General features: G+C 41.4%; 1 protein-coding gene across 1 annotated transcript in view; it reads right to left on the bottom strand.

Annotated features, from left to right (window-relative positions):
• Lrch3 (leucine rich repeats and calponin homology domain containing 3) overlaps nucleotides 1–15,760 on the bottom strand; it is a 110,987-nt gene that overhangs the window by 48,265 nt on the left and 46,962 nt on the right. Inside the window, 4 exon segments of the mRNA XM_028860064.2 lie at nucleotides 1,512–1,632; nucleotides 3,307–3,400; nucleotides 12,502–12,611; nucleotides 14,801–14,937. Coding sequence (XP_028715897.1) covers nucleotides 1,512–1,632; nucleotides 3,307–3,400; nucleotides 12,502–12,611; nucleotides 14,801–14,937 — 462 coding nt within the window.

Raw genomic sequence — 15,760 nt, forward strand, 5'->3', positions numbered from 1 at the left:
CCCTTTATTTTTTGAAGCAGAGTTTCTCCCGGAGCCTGGAGATCACCTTTTGGTTAAAGCAGCTGGCCAGTGAGCTTGAGGGACCTCCCTGCCTCTGTGCTGCCATGCCTGACTTTCACGTGGGGCTTCGGGCAGAACTCACCCCCTGTGCTTTTCAGTGAGCACTTTAAGACAAACATGGAGGCCATCTCCCCAGTTCCCAAATGCCACATTTCAAATGCTTAATAACCACATGGGGCTGGAAATTACGTTGTTTGAAATAAAATGATGGTACATACGAGGGTAAAATTTAAAATACAATTACTAAAACACGAATGGGATGGTAAGTGACAGAAATAAAGAAGAATGTAAGCCAGGGAGGACAAAAAAAAAAAAAAAAAAACAACAACAAAAATAAAAACCCCACAAAAAAACCTGACATCATCAGAGATAAAACTGCTTCTCAGAAACATGCATTTCTAGAAAATCTATGTAATTTCTCCCTCAGCACTGGCCCTCAAAATCCGAACAATAGGCTTTAAAATTCAACTTGGAAGAATACAGAACAGGATTCTAAAAGGTGCTTTAGAAGTACATGGAAGCAGAGAGAACTGTTTCTTTTATAAAAAAACGACCACTAAGTTCAAAGTGTCGGACTAAGAAAACCACCACTCCGATGGAAAACAAAGTGGACACTAAGGCAAGCCTGGAAGACGCACCTGCAGTCCCGGCTGTTAGGGGCTGGAGTGGAGGCCAGCCTGGTAACGGTGAAACTCATTTTCAACAGTGCTGGCCAAATGACTCAGTAGGCAAGAGCATTTGCTGCCAGGCCTGCTGACCTGAATTTGATCCCCGGGATCCGCAAGGTGGAAGGAGAGAAAAGTTGTCCTCTAAGCTCATCAGGCCTGTGGTGGCACACTCCTTCCCAAGAAACAAGTAACTCCATTTTTAAAAGTTAAAAACAAACATGAGCAGAGGAACACAATCGATGAAAGAGCTCACGAAATCTCTTTAAAATGGAGACTCTTAAAAAGAGACATGTTACTTCAGAAGACCAATGCAGCCAGATCAAGATTAACAAAGATCTGCTCCAGATAAACTGTCCTTGCTAAAGATTCTCCTGAAATAAGCATGAGAGGGAAAGAATTTGAATTACAAACTGAAAATGCAGAGAAGTTCAATTTTCATCCTAGTGGCAAACTTTTTTTTTTTTTTTTTTTTTTTTGGTCATATATAAACAGAAGTCTTCAGCAGAGTGAAGGAGCTACAGATGCGCAAACACTAGTTAAGGCAGGAGCTGGGCTCAGCTGGTCAAGTCCTTGCCTATCATGCACAAGGCCCTGGGTTCAATCCTCAGCACTACAAAACCTGCAACACACCTATACTCCCAGGGCTGGAGAGGAGGAGTGGAAATTCCAAGTTATCCTTGGCTACATAAGGGGTTTAAGGCCAACCTGGACTACAGGAGAGCCTGTTATAAAACAAAACAAGCTAACTATAAAGGCTTTAAATGTCATCAGAATCATGTTTACCTCCACCATTTGTGACCACCACACTGTTGCGATTCTCCTGGTACTGGCTCTCTCTCCGAAGTCTTTGCTCTTTAGTAATCTCTGCCACTCGAAGAGGCAGATCTGAAAATTCATCTGTAGGCTTAAAAAGCAGAAGCATTAAAAACTATCATTTCTACCAGGCAGTGGTGGCACACACCTTTAATTCCAGCACTCAGGAGGCAGAGGCAGAGCCAAGCAGATCTCTGTAGCAGTGTCATAGTAGCAGCTCACAGAGACTGTCTTGGATATATACAGAGATGTCAGTGGACAGACTCCCAGGGCTGTTACACCAGATGAAACTGTATTCATTAGGACTGAATAAACAAAAAGAAGAAAAAAAAAAAAAAAAAAAAAAAAAAAAAAAAAATAAAATAAAATAAAAAAATAAAAAAAATAAATAAATAAACAAGCTGGGTGGCTTTGGTGCACGCCTTTAATCCCAGCACTTGAGAGGCAGAGCCAGGTGGATCTCTCTGAGTTCCAGGTCAGCCTGGGTTACAGAATGAGTTCCAGGAAAGGTGCAAAATACAGAGAAACCCTGTCTTGAAAAACCAAAATAAATAAATAAAATAAACAAACCATCATTTCCAATTTTAAATAATATAAAGTACAGGAATAGAAACTAAAATTTACATAGAAGAGATAAAGCAAAAAAGTTTGGGGAACTGACAGTGAATATTGTATAATTGTGTGACTATATTTAATGCAACTGAAATAGTGTACTTTAAAATGGCAAACTTTACCACAATTAACAAAAATAGATATTCATCACTGTAAGTAAATATATTCATGGTTTTAAATTGTCCACATATACATACATTGCAATATTCATTAACATAGTCACCAAGACATACATACATATATAACTACAAATTATAAGTAAATTGTGATCTAATTACAATGTTTTGATTTACTTATTATTTGATTTATTTACTGTTTTAAGTTTGACAGGGTCTCACTGTACAGCCCTGGCTGGCCTGGAACTCACAGAGATCCACCTGCCACTTCTTCCTGAGAGCTGGGACTAAAGGCATTCAAGGCATGTGCTTCTGCACCAGGCTTCTTAATGAGGCAAAGTTACAAAATGTCTGCTACCAGCCCCTCTAGCAAAAGTGTAGTCATTTAATTTGTAGCTAAACTATAATCTAGTCACTTTAAATGACAGAAAATATAATACTATTAGTTAATCAAAACAAACAAACAAAAGCCCCATGTATTTGGGGGCATGTGAATGAACTCACTACAATGGTCCACCTTCTGCAGGACTGGAGCCGGGCCTTGCCGGGTGCTAGGGAAGAGCTCCACCAGTGAGCTAACATTTGAAATTCGGTTCACAGTCCTCTTTCTTTCCCGGCTTCCAGTGCCCCTCCTACCACACCTCTGCTCCAGATCATCAGTCCACCAAGTTCTACTTGTCACGGTTTTTATTGCTTTGTTTGAGACATGGACTCGCTATTCAATGCAAGCTGCCTGGAACTTACTACACAGGTCAGGCTATCTTCAAATCCGTGGTCCTCCTGACTCAGTTTCCTAAAAGCCAATTAGGTTTCAGTTTTAACCACCTCAACTCCTATTCAGCTTTTCAGAATGTTCATACATGAGATGAAACAGAGCAGAATTCTCAGATGGTAGGACTTTGTAGTAAGGTTTCTGTCCTTTCTTTGACACTTCTCTATTTTATGTAATAAACTAAATTCCAGTTTAGAAATTCCCATTAGTTAAAGTTGACTTTTCTACAGCAGGAGTCTGAACGTATGAAGAGAAGAGCACTCACCTCATTTCCTGACCACCTCTTGTCCCCACTATCCACACTATTGAAGCCCGAGTCAAGGGCTCCGTAAGGACGACCCGAGTACAGTTCTTCATGGCTGTCCAAAAGAAGTGTGACTTGTTACTGTGAGGCTGAACATTTCAAAATTAGCATTTGAAATTAGCCAGTCACAACGTTATTAGCAAACATCTCATGACCCTCAGTCACATAAATATTAGAGCTAAGTGAGCGTCCTCTGAGCTTTTTAACAAGAAAATTCCAAACAGGAACAAAGGCAACAACAGACTAGGATGAGCAGCCCGCCTGCACTCAGAATCCAGCTTGAGAAGTACCGCTGCCCTCCTCGGCTCCCTGTGCTCGCGGCGTCTCTACCGTCAGCTTACAAAGCACTGGATTTCATCTCTCGGCCTCTCAGTGCCATCCGTCACACCGTCTTCATCTGTTCACACCCTCTGTCCCCCTCCCAGCTGTCCCCTCCCCGTCAACCTCTTTCAGCCTCATCATCACAACTGTTCTACTGCATTTTCACGTCCCTCAGCATCTCTCTCCACTCCCATGATTGCCTTGCTAGCTTGCACACATGCATGCATACACACACACACACACACACACACACACACACACACTCATGCAAATGCGGGTCCTACACAAATGAACACATCCTCCTCATCTGGTTTTGGCACTAGAGTAACCTGGCTTCACGGGTGAGTTTGGCAGTGTTCCTCCAGGTCAGTGCCACAGCTGGAGGGCACTGGTGCTAACTCCTCTTTACAGGTTTGGTAAAATCACCAGTGAATCTGGTCCTGGACCTCCTTTGTTGGAGACTTGATTACAGCTTCCATCTTCACTGACTGCTATTGCCCTAAGTTGTCTGTGCTATCTTAATCTAATTTTGGTAAGTCACACGTGTCCAGGAATTATTTTCCTTGTCGTTGGAACATGTTTTCAAGTATACACCAGTGATTTTTGGACTCTGTGGTCACCTCCCTTTCTTCATCTCTAATCTCTGTCTCCCTTCCCTATCTCTTGGGTTATCAAACAACCAACCGTCTTATCAAGCCTGTGTGTTGTTCTTTGGTACACAATTCGTTAGCTTCTGCCTCCATCTTGACCACGTCTTTCTGTGCTATGCTTCGGGGCTTGGACTGCTAGCATTGTTTCTAGAACCCTGGGGTGCATCACTAGGCTATTTGGATCTGAATTTTTAAATGTGGGCACTCCTAGCTATAAACTCTCCTTAGTCATATCCAAAGGGTTCTGGTAAATTGTGCTTCATTTAATTTGATTCTAGGATTTTTAAAACTTTCTTCAATGAGTATACTGTCCTGTCTCCTTGCATTTATATGATTTCTATAATTTTTCAGAACTGTATTCTTTTCTTTTCTGCTACTGATTTCTAGTTTCACTGCACTATAATCTGATAAGATTTAGACCCTTCACAAATGGTAAGACTGACTTGTGGTCTAGACTGGTCTGCTTCTGAGAAGGCTCCACTCTACAAAGAACACAGCTCCTGTATCTCTGCCAGAACGTCCTCTATATTTTGGTTAAAGACGTTTCATGCATGATGTAGTTTAATGCTCAACTTTCTTTGTTGACTCTGCGCACGGTGTGATCAGAAGACAACCTGTGGGAGCTAGCTCTCTCCACCACGAGTCCAGGGGTTGGACTCGGGTATTCATGCTTCTGCGCCTTCTGTGGGTCCACTTTTTGAGCTAATCTGGATGACCTACCTGAAGATGAGCGAGGAGCTACAACCCCAACTGTGATTGCACCAGGATCTACACAGCTTTTTCTATCTATCAGTCGACTGTTTTTGTTTTGCCCCTAACTCTGGTACATATGTTTAACAACTACATTAGAATCAGATAGTTCTCTCCATCATGTGCTCTCCAGGGACTGAACTCAAGCAATCAAACTCGGTGGCCAGTGTCTTTATGGGCTGAGCCACCTGTCCAGGCTGGGCAGCTTACTCTTAACAGCACGATCTCCAGAATCTCTTCTGATTCCTCTCCCCACCCCCACTGCTCTCTGCAAGGACCTATTGGCCTTTTCCTGGGATTTTTTCACTTCCTCTGTGGATTTCCAAAGCTCTTTCTCTACCAGTCACACAGAGAGGGCTGCTAGTCTGCTGTCTTACAGACATCTCTGCTATTCTGAAATTCTTGTTTCCCTTGTACCTACAGCCACTCTCTACATCCCTCATTGTTTTTATATTTTAAATTTTACTTATTTTATTTTGTGCTCTTTTGAGACAGAGTCTCACTATGTAGCCCTGGCTGTCCTGGGCTCACTATGTAGACCAGAATGGCCTAGAACACAGAGATCCACCTGCTGCTGCCTCCTGAGTGCTGGGATTAAAGGTGGACACCACAACACCTGGCTTGTTTTTTACCTTTAATAATATTTTTCCAAATAAAATTTAGATACATTTAAATATTAGCAGTATAATGTTGATAAAATGCTATATCTCTGTAATTCTAGCAGTATCAGAGGACATTTCTGTTTTGTCAGTAAGTTCCCACACACCTCTCTGTAGCTAATTCTTTTTTTTTTTTTTTTTTTTTTTTTTTTTTTTTTTCGAGACAGGGTTTCTCTGTGTAGCTTTGCGCTTTCCTGGAGCTCACTTGTACCAGGCTGGCTCGAACTCACAGAGATCGCCTGGCTCTGCCTTCCGAGTGCTGGGATTAAAGGCGTGCGCCACCAACGCCCGGCTGTAGCTAATTCTTATCGTTATCTTGTTATTGTTGTTAGGGACAAACACTGCTCTGAGGTTTTTATTTTATTTTATTTTTAAGTCTTACATTAGTGTGGAAACTGAATAACAGATTCTGAGGATACATACAAACATCAAAGACTCTCAGGGCTTTGGCTAAGCATAGTCAGAGCAAGATGCCACACATCACCTCCACTCCCATGAAATCCTAGAAGAGGCAAAACATTGGCAGAAGCAATCAGTTGTCTGCTGGGTCTTGGGGTGGAAGAAAAGAACTAGCGTTGAGGGACAGGAGAGAAATGGAAAGGCTGAGCTGGCGGCTGAATGCCTCTAGCTAGTTTCCCAAGCGCAAAGAGCTGACTCGCTGCGCCTGGCAGAGTTACTGTTTGTAACGCCTGTCCCAGCAGAACTGCTAACGCACTGGGGGCACCATTCTTCCCACATTTCTGTCAGGGTCCGAGCACCCTGGTGTCCACATCCTCACCAGCAATCGGTACCGTCACCTCTCTTCAACGCAGGCATTCCTGTGGACATTCAGTGGCTTCATTTGCACTCTGTGATTAGCAATGATGTTGAGTACTTTGTCGTGTGTGTACTGACCATATACATCTCTTTGTGATGAGTCTCTTTAAGCTCATTTCTCATTGGGCTGTTGATCACTAAGTTGCAGGTGTTCAGTGTCTATCTGGATGAAGGGCGACTTTCATTCATAGGCTTTACGAATATTTTCTCCAAGCCATAGCTAGCATTTTCTTTGCATGGAGAGCTGCTCTTAATTTTGTTGAAGTCTAACTTATTTTTTCTTTTAGAGCTGCCCCTGTCTCTGATCAGCAGGACACTCTTCTGTGTAGGTGTGAGGGGTGCATGTGCACACGGAGGCAGAGGTCGGCATCAGTGTCTTCCGCAATCGCTGCTCACTTATTTTTTGAGTGCTGTCTTTCACTGTCCCTGGAGCTCCCCGAGTTGGCTAGGATGCCTGGCCGGTAAGCCGGTAAGGATCCACCTGTCCCTGTCTCCACATGCTGGGGTAAGATGTGTGCTGCCATGCCCAGGCTTTTATATGGTGCTGGGGATCTAAATCCTCCCAGCCCCAGAGGGATTTTTTCAGGAATTTTATAGCTTTAGTTTTTGCTTCTTTTTAAACATACCTTTAAAAATGTAACTTAATTAGGAATCTAAAAACTAACAAATCCTATTTTACAAAATTAGTCTACCAGTATTTTATTTAATAAATCTTCCTAGGTGGAAAGCAACTTTAAATTGCACAAATAAATGGTGATTGGGTTTTTTGTTTTTGAAAAAGGATTTCATTCAGCCCAAGGTGGCCATTAATTCCTGATCCTTCTGTCTCCATCTCTCAAGGGCTGGGATTACAGGCACATACTAGGACAGCTAAACTCAAGTGTTCTTCTGAAATCTACCTGGCCTCCAGGCTGCGTTTCTGTCATATTCTATCTTTACCCATAAAGCTGTCTCCTTAACAAACTAGCCCCAAAGTAGCTTCGAATACACTGGTAACTGGTAATTTCTCTATAGCAAGATGATGAAGTGGTACAGTACAATGAGGTTTATAGTGTAGTTTCTTAGTCTAAGAATACAACCCTAAGATTGTACAGAGCCTTGAACAAACCATCAAATAAGTTATCACTTCAGTAAGAATGTGCACTTAAAAGAGAGCAAGAAAGCATTTCTTGTTAAAAGTCATTCCATCTATTTCAATTGAATTTGTGCATCTAGCACTGACTGAATGTCACATGGTGTTTGTTCTAGGTGCTAAGAATATTAAGCATGAATAAAGAATGGTCACTTGCTTTTAAAAGATCAGGCTTGTTGAACAAAATTGATTCAGTGGGTGGGGTTATAGAGGCAGGTCTTTCTTTTTTGATTTCCGAGGCTCACTCTGGAGTTCAGGGTTGACCTTGAACTCATGACCCTCCTGTCTTGAGTCTCCTGGCTGCTAGGATGCAGATTTTTTTCTTATTTACTTATATTTTATGTGCATTGTTGTTTTTGCCTGCATGTACGTCTGTGTGAGGGTGTTGGATCCCCTGGAACTGGAGTCACAGACAGTTGTGAGCTGCCATGTGGGTGCTAGGAATTAAACCCAGGTCTTCTGGAGGAGCAGCTAGTACTCCTAACCACTGAGCATCTCTCCAGCCCCATGGCTGGATTTTTCTTATCAGTGACTTAGTATTTCCTTAGTTTTGGTTTGTTCTCACATCAACAAAAATAAATATGTTTAGTCAATAACATAAAGCTGCTTAAAATTATCTTATCAAAAAGTAGGTCTCAGCCTGTCATGGTGAAGAATGTCTTCAATCCTAGCACTTCAGTTCTTGGGAGGCAGAGAGAAGTAAGGGGATCTCTGAGTTCGAGACCAGCCTAGTCTACAGAGGGAGTTCCAGGACAGCCAGAGCTACACAGAGAAGTTCTGCCTTGAAAAACCATTTAAAAAAAAAAAAAAAAGCATGTCTCTATCAATCACCAATAAAAACCATGATGCCACTAAATAAAGCAAAGGTAATAATGATGCAGTTTACCAAATGAGATGGAAACATTTTTATCTGGAAAGGAATAAAGACTTTTAATTTTTATAAATTGATTTCTAGGAGTTTCTACCCATGTTGGGTTTTGTGGTAGTATTGTTTTTTTAATTAAACATGAATTTTTATATTAATTTCACACAGTGATTTATTTCACAGACATTTTTATACAATTAATTTTATCATGTGCTTTGGCTATTACCCCCATGCCTTAACTGCTTAAAACAGGGTCTTGTTCCTTATCAGGCTCAGGATCCCTCTGCCTGCCTCCAAGTGCTAGGATTATGGTAAGTGCCACTATGCTGAATTTACAGGTCTTTTTAAAAAAATGATATACAAACATTAGGATGGTTAAATCTGATCAGGCATGATGGTGCACACCTTTAAATCCAGCACTCAGGAGGCAGAGGCAGGCAGAACCGAGTTCAAAGCCAGCCTGGTCTACAGAGTGAATCCCAGGCCAGCCAAGGCTACACAGTAAGACACATTCTTTTTTTTTTTTGTTTTTTCGAGACAGGGTTTCTCTGTGTAGCTTTGCGCTTTCTAACTCATTGTACAGTGTCGAATCACAGAATCGCTGCCTGTCGAGTGTAAAGGCGCACAGGCATAAGAACACAAAACAAAACAAAACAAAAACCCAACATCAAAAGATGATGGCTAAATCTAAGAACTGAAAGTACTAGCCTGTGTAGTTTGTACTGAATATTCAAAGAGTAAGGGATTCTTCAGGAGATCTGGAGTCTATCTAAATTAATCTTTCTCTAATATTTACATAGGTTTTATGGTCACGTAAACAGCTTTCAGATTCAGGATATTTGATATTTAGAACTACTGCTAGAGTATAAACAGTATAAAGATTATACTGAAAATGGAAGTTTAGAGAGGTTAAATAGCTTAGTACCCTAAGAAGACAGAAACTCAAAACCAAGAGCCTCTAACTCCATCCTACACTTTGAACAAATACACCAGGAACTATAACACAATTCTATTCATCTATACTTCTGAAAGAAAAACAGGAAGGTACAACATTTCATTCCCTGGTACTTGAGGAGCTAAATGAAATATTATATATAAAGCCTTCCTTCAATATTCAGGGGGAACTAGTTCCTGGATTCTCCACAGACACCCAAATCTAGGGAGACTAAAATGCTAACATGTAAAATGTGAAAGCATTTCCATGAAGTCTATGGATACCCTACGTACTTTTGTTGTTGCTGCCAAGAAGGGTCTTGAATTCCCTATGTAGCTGAGGATGGCCTTCCCAAGTGCTAGGAATACAGGAATGTACCACCACACTCAGCAGGGGTTTTGTTGTTATTATTGTCTGTCTGTCTGTCTGTCTGTCTTTTGAGAGAGGGTTGTCTAAGGTAAGTCCAGCCATTCTTGTGCTGAAGTCTTTTGAGGGGGGTGGAACTATAGACACATGTCACCAGACCTACTGATCCTCTGCCCATGTGCTTTAAACTGTCTTAGATTATTCATAATGTCTCATGTAATATAGAAGCCATGCTGCATTGTTTAGGGAATAAGGACAAGGAAAAATGACAAGGTTGTTTAGCACAGGTTTTTCCCCTGCATACTTTCCATCTGCACTTGGTTGAATTTATGGAAACAGAGGGCCAGCTATATCTACATAATTGTATCAAATTAACATTTCTAGAATGTTCTGAAAAAATAGTTTGTCTCTGAAAAAATGGAAAATATAAAAAATAGACTACTTAGTGACCATAACTAGAGATTATGATAGGGACTGTAATGCATTACTTCTATAACTTCTAGTTCTTTAGAGAGAAATGACATCTTTATGCTACTTAGGTTTCCCATTTACTTAGAAACCTGAAAGAACATTTTTTTTCATAAATTCAAACCTTTTATCTACGAAAGCATGCACTCAAGTCCTTTGCCAGGTAATTTAATATTTTATGTATTTCATTATGTATTTAAGATAATGTAAGTACTATAATATTTACAAAAATAAATTAGGCCTGTCTCAGAGCTAAGGAACAGGTCACAGAGAAACAGGTTCTGCAAATAGTACATTAGCCCTCAATCCAAGTGCACCATTCATTACCGAGACCTCCTCAGGCGGCTCCTCAAACACAGACCTGCATTCACCCTCATTAGCCAGCTTACATTCAAACCTCAAAAGCAGCAGTAGCAATTTCTTGCTCCTACTCTGCCTTTTAAGAGAGGAAAGTTTTCCTTCTAAGAGTCAACGGCTCCATCAGGGAAAATCAATTTCGTATACTCAAAAGAAAAGCCAACTTTGTTGTACATCTTTAAAAGGATCATATAAAACATTTTTAATGGAAAAAAAAAAAAAGGAAAATCAAGGCTTTCTTCCACACCTAACAAGCATTTCCATATTATGAGCAATTAACTGAGCTGGGAAAAAAAAGCAAGGAGAAAGAAAACAATAAATAGCAAAATGAAAACGCTTGGCAATAAGAATCTGAATCATTTCACATTCTTCACTGCTAAAACCCTCCTCCTCCTCCGAGAGGCCTCCACGTAGCACAGTACATCACACTCGGTCTCTACTGCCTGCCCAAAGCTCACCTGCATGTCTTAGCACCCTTTGTCTGTCATCGGTAGGGTGGTTACAGTATGACTCTCTTTTTCTTTGCTGTACTAGTTTATGCTTAAGCAACTAGGCTAGAGCTGCTGTTCAGAAGCTCTTCACAGCGTCCAAGTCTTCAATCTAGCAGACAGACTAAGCACCCTAGAATGTCACTGCAAAGATCTTTCTGATGATTTTATGTGGAGGAAAGTGGATATTTGTCTGATTAAATCAGCTTTTCTTGGGGTTGTGAATTTAGCTCAGTGGTAGAGTGCATGCCTAGCAAGCGCAAGGCCCTGGGTTCGGTCCTCAGCCCCGGGGGTAAAAAACAAACCATCTTTTCTTTCATTCAATAACATTTCCTGAGTAATTGCTATGTACACCAAATACCACAGGGCTGGCAGAATCTGCAGCAAAGGGTAGGAGTGAAATCCCTGTGGAGGAATACGCTATTTCCCCAAGAAATCCTGTTACATGTAAGTGAAGTTTTCAGAGAGCTTCAGATTGCTCCTTTGTAAAACACTTAATGTTTCATTTTAATAATTTCTAATAAAAAACTATAATAAATTGCCCTTTCTGAACGTGATACATATTTAATATAGCATAGCAATGCCTGGCTACGTGTGTTTTTAGAAACTACATGGGCATTTGTTGATCTATTTTAGGCTAGAAAATTACAACACAAGCCCATGTGGACTGTTCAGCAAAAACTGACAGGTCCTAAACAAAGGCCTGAGAGCTTCTCTGTCGGGTAGAGTCCATGAGTATCGCCACATCTTTACTGGGATATCTATCGTGCCTTTCTGAGGGCTTTTTAATTCAATCCCTACACTTCAGATTGTTCCACAGCTTACATGGCATGTGATATGTAGCTAAGGGATTCACAGACTAAAAAGATCTCAAAGTGATGTCAACATCCAACAAGTTCTTCACACTCACAAAGGAAAATGAAGCAAAGTATCCAAATGACTTGCAGTAAGTAAGGAATCTTTTAAGTAGCAGAGCTAAGGCTAGTACTCAATCCACGCAAACCAGCAAACTTCAAGGGGGCTTGCCAGGGATACCAGCAATATTTGACTTTCTGGAAACACTTCAATGTGTTATTGGTAGCTAGGAGGTGGGGGCCAGGATGTTGCTAACCATCCACACAGTGGGGAAGAGCCTCCCCTGACCAAGAACTGCCTGTCCTACAATTTCAACAGTGCCCCACTTGTAAGAGACTGACTTAGAACCACACTTTGTAGGCTCTGTGTAACGGATTCATGTTTGATACAAGCATTCTGAGGATAAGAGTGTTACTTTCCTTCAGGCAATTTAAGAATCAAGTTTATTTGATTTTCCCTGTGATGCACTATGACAAAAGCATGAAACATACTTACCACGAGCCAAATCCCAAGGGTCTCCTTTCAAAATCTGGCAGATCTGGAGCAATCTTACAAGCTTGTATGTTCAGGTATTTAAATATGTGGATTTTGCCTTTTATACATATCTAAATCAAATAACAAATGCAGCCAAATTACTATTCATCTGAAATATAGATGTCCTTTTAAAAAATATTATTTTATGTATATGAATGTTTTGCCTGCATACATGTCTGTGTATCATGTACATGCATGGTGCCCACAGAGGCCAGAAGAAGATATTAGATCCCCCTGAACTAGAGTTACAAACAGTTGTGAGTAGCCATGTGGTTCTAGGTCCCTGGAAAAACAGTCAGTATTCTTAACTGCTGAGCTACCTCTTCAGACCCATGGTGTTCTTTTTTTAAAAAAATCATAACTAGCTCTTTGTGTAACATAAATTGGGTTTTTAAGGTATCTCTATAAATATGTAGTACATTAATTAAAAATTAATGATTCAGTGTTTATTTAAGGGTTTTGTCTTTTAGCTACTAGAAAGTTTCAGTAACACAAGTAATTTATGATTATAAACACTGTTACATACCGAGTACATTTAATACACTAATCTGTTATACACATTCAGGACTTTCAAGATTTCTCTCTAGGTATTAATTAATCATGTACAAGTACATTTTAAATGCAGATCTCTGTAGGAAAGAACTAGAAATGATAAAATGGAGAAATTTATACATATATAATTTTGTTGTGACTTGTCTCATGAGTCAAACAAATTCTTTAGGCTGATGAAACTCTTTATAATTGGAGTCTAAAAATGTCTCCCAAAGGCTCATGTGTCAAAATCTTAGTTGTTGGCTGATGGGCTTTTCAGGTGAATAACGTGATCAATGAATTAAGGCCTGATGACTTGGTGGCGAAGTGGTCCAGCAGCAGGTGGCTTGGCTGCAGGCAGACAGGACTGGGGGATGCTTTTGAAGGGGGCATCCAAACGGCTCGGCTGCAGGCAGACAGGACTGGGGGATGCTTTTGAAGGGGGCATCCAAACGGCTTGGCTGCAGGCAGATAGGACTGGGGGTATGTATGCTTTTGAAGGGGGCACCCAGCCCTGAAGCCTTCCTTCCTCCCGGTCCCTGTTCCTGGCTGTTGTGAGGTGAGTGGCTTCCTCTACCACACGCTCCTGTTGCCATGACTATATCTCACCACAGGCAACAGCCAACTGACCATGGGCTACAACCTCTGAAGCCAGGAGCCTTCCTTCTTTTAACTTACTTCTCAGATTCAAAACCGACTAGCACAAACCTTTTTGTAGCTATAAAATTCACATATAACTCTTACAGATTCTATAATGACTGTCACAAGCTTATACAAAGTCATTTAAAAAAACTGCAAAGTGAGGGCTGCAGAGACAGCCTTAGGTAGAAGTACTTGCTGCCACTGCTAATGACATAAGCTTTGATCCCTGGAACCCACATAACAGTAGAGAGGTAACCAACTCCAAGAAACTGTCCTCTGAATTCTACACATTGGAGCACATGTGCACAGATACTGTGGGGAAAAAAAAAAACTTTAAGAAACTTCAAAGTGAAAATTATGGGTTTGGCAAATATTTTATAGATTATAGGCTATAAGCTACCTTATGGTTATTATTTTCATTTCAGTCACTGAGAAACAAATGAACCAACTGGCTGAATGAGAAACTTACCATTTCAGGAAACAGGAAGGCACAGAAACAATGTTAACAAGAATACATTGATAAGTTTGAGTTTGGAAAGATTGTTGTTTATGGCATTTATATATTCCAATTCAAGCTTTAATAGGAGAAAATTACAAAAAAAAAACCCTAAAATTTTATTAGAAAACTAGTTTTTGAGGAATTCTTCAACGTAAAGTGCCTAAGGACTGGGGAGAAAGCTCAGTCAGGAAAATGCTTGCTCCTGTGCAAGCATGAGGACCTGAGTCTGGATCTTCAGTATCCACATAAAGGCTGGGCACGGCAGTGTGCACCATGCACTGGGGAGGTGGAGACAGGAGGGTCTTGGGGCTTGCTGGCTGGCCAGGCTAGCTGAATTGGTGAGCTCCAGGTTCAGGAAGAGATTCTGTCTCCACAACTAACAAACAAAATAGTAAGGAGGGGAACGATTGAGGAGGACACTGACGGTCACCCTATGGTGCACACATGAACAAACAGACACACAGAAGTGCCAAACTAGTGAAGAAAATGCTTGCTAAGGAGGGCACTGGGCGGGTCACGACACACAGAGGCTCTCTCTGAAGAGACCTTTCCCGCAGTCATCCCTTTCAGCAGAGCCCCCATGCTCACCTGCGCGGGAGGTGACTGCAGCGGGTTGTTTTCCAGGGTGATGACCTGGAGGTGCCTGAGGTTCCGGTAACACACCGGGATCGCTGTGACTTTATTGCACGAGAAGTCTAGTCGGATCAGCGGCACCTCTGCCAGCTCTGCATGGAAATAAAATGGAACGATCACTGATATTTTTGCAAGTACTTCCAGTTAAATGTAGTGGATTCAAAGATCATTTACCTCTATTCTTAGTGACTGACAAAGCATAAAATAAAATCTGATTCCTTAGAGATAGGAAAACTACCAAAAATCAAGTAGTTTGACCCCCTCCTTGTTCCCAGGACTACTTAGTTCTCAGAAGCTGGACACCACCCAGAAAAAGAAAAAAGAAGGCTAACAAAGGAGTTAGATGGAGGTTTCTATAAACAGTTCAAGTGTGTCCTCAGTCCTAAGTCACTCAGCTGGGCACTCACATCACAGAAGCCAGAAAGTTACTCTCTACATTTAGAGAGCGAACCTCATCGGGAAGTGAGCACGTGTTGGCAGCTGAAAATAGAGGATGCAAAAGTAAACACACTAATGCCAAGCCCCCCTTGACCACCTACCCTGTCTACCCCACTCCTGAATGCCAGTAATAACAAATACATGCAACCACACAGAAGAGATGCCAGCCACACCTCTCTCTGGAGAAACTACACAGTCCCATATAAAAGGTCTTAGGATACTGTGGTGGTGTGAAAGAAAATGGCCCCCACAGGCACTGTGAGGAGGTGTGGTCTTGTGGGAGGAAGTGTGTCACTGGCGGGCTTTTGAAGCCAGGCCTGATGTGACTTTCCCTTCCTGCTGCCTGATGACTCAGATGCAGGACTCTGAGCTGCCTCTCCAGCACCATGTCTACCTGCATCCCGCCATGTTCCCTGCCATGACGTGACAATAATAGACTAAACTGCTGAAACTGTATGCCAGCCCCAATGAAATGTT

Source organism: Peromyscus leucopus, chromosome 12 (genome assembly GCF_004664715.2).
Source record: "Peromyscus leucopus breed LL Stock chromosome 12, UCI_PerLeu_2.1, whole genome shotgun sequence".
NCBI classification, from domain to species: domain Eukaryota; kingdom Metazoa; phylum Chordata; class Mammalia; order Rodentia; family Cricetidae; genus Peromyscus; species Peromyscus leucopus.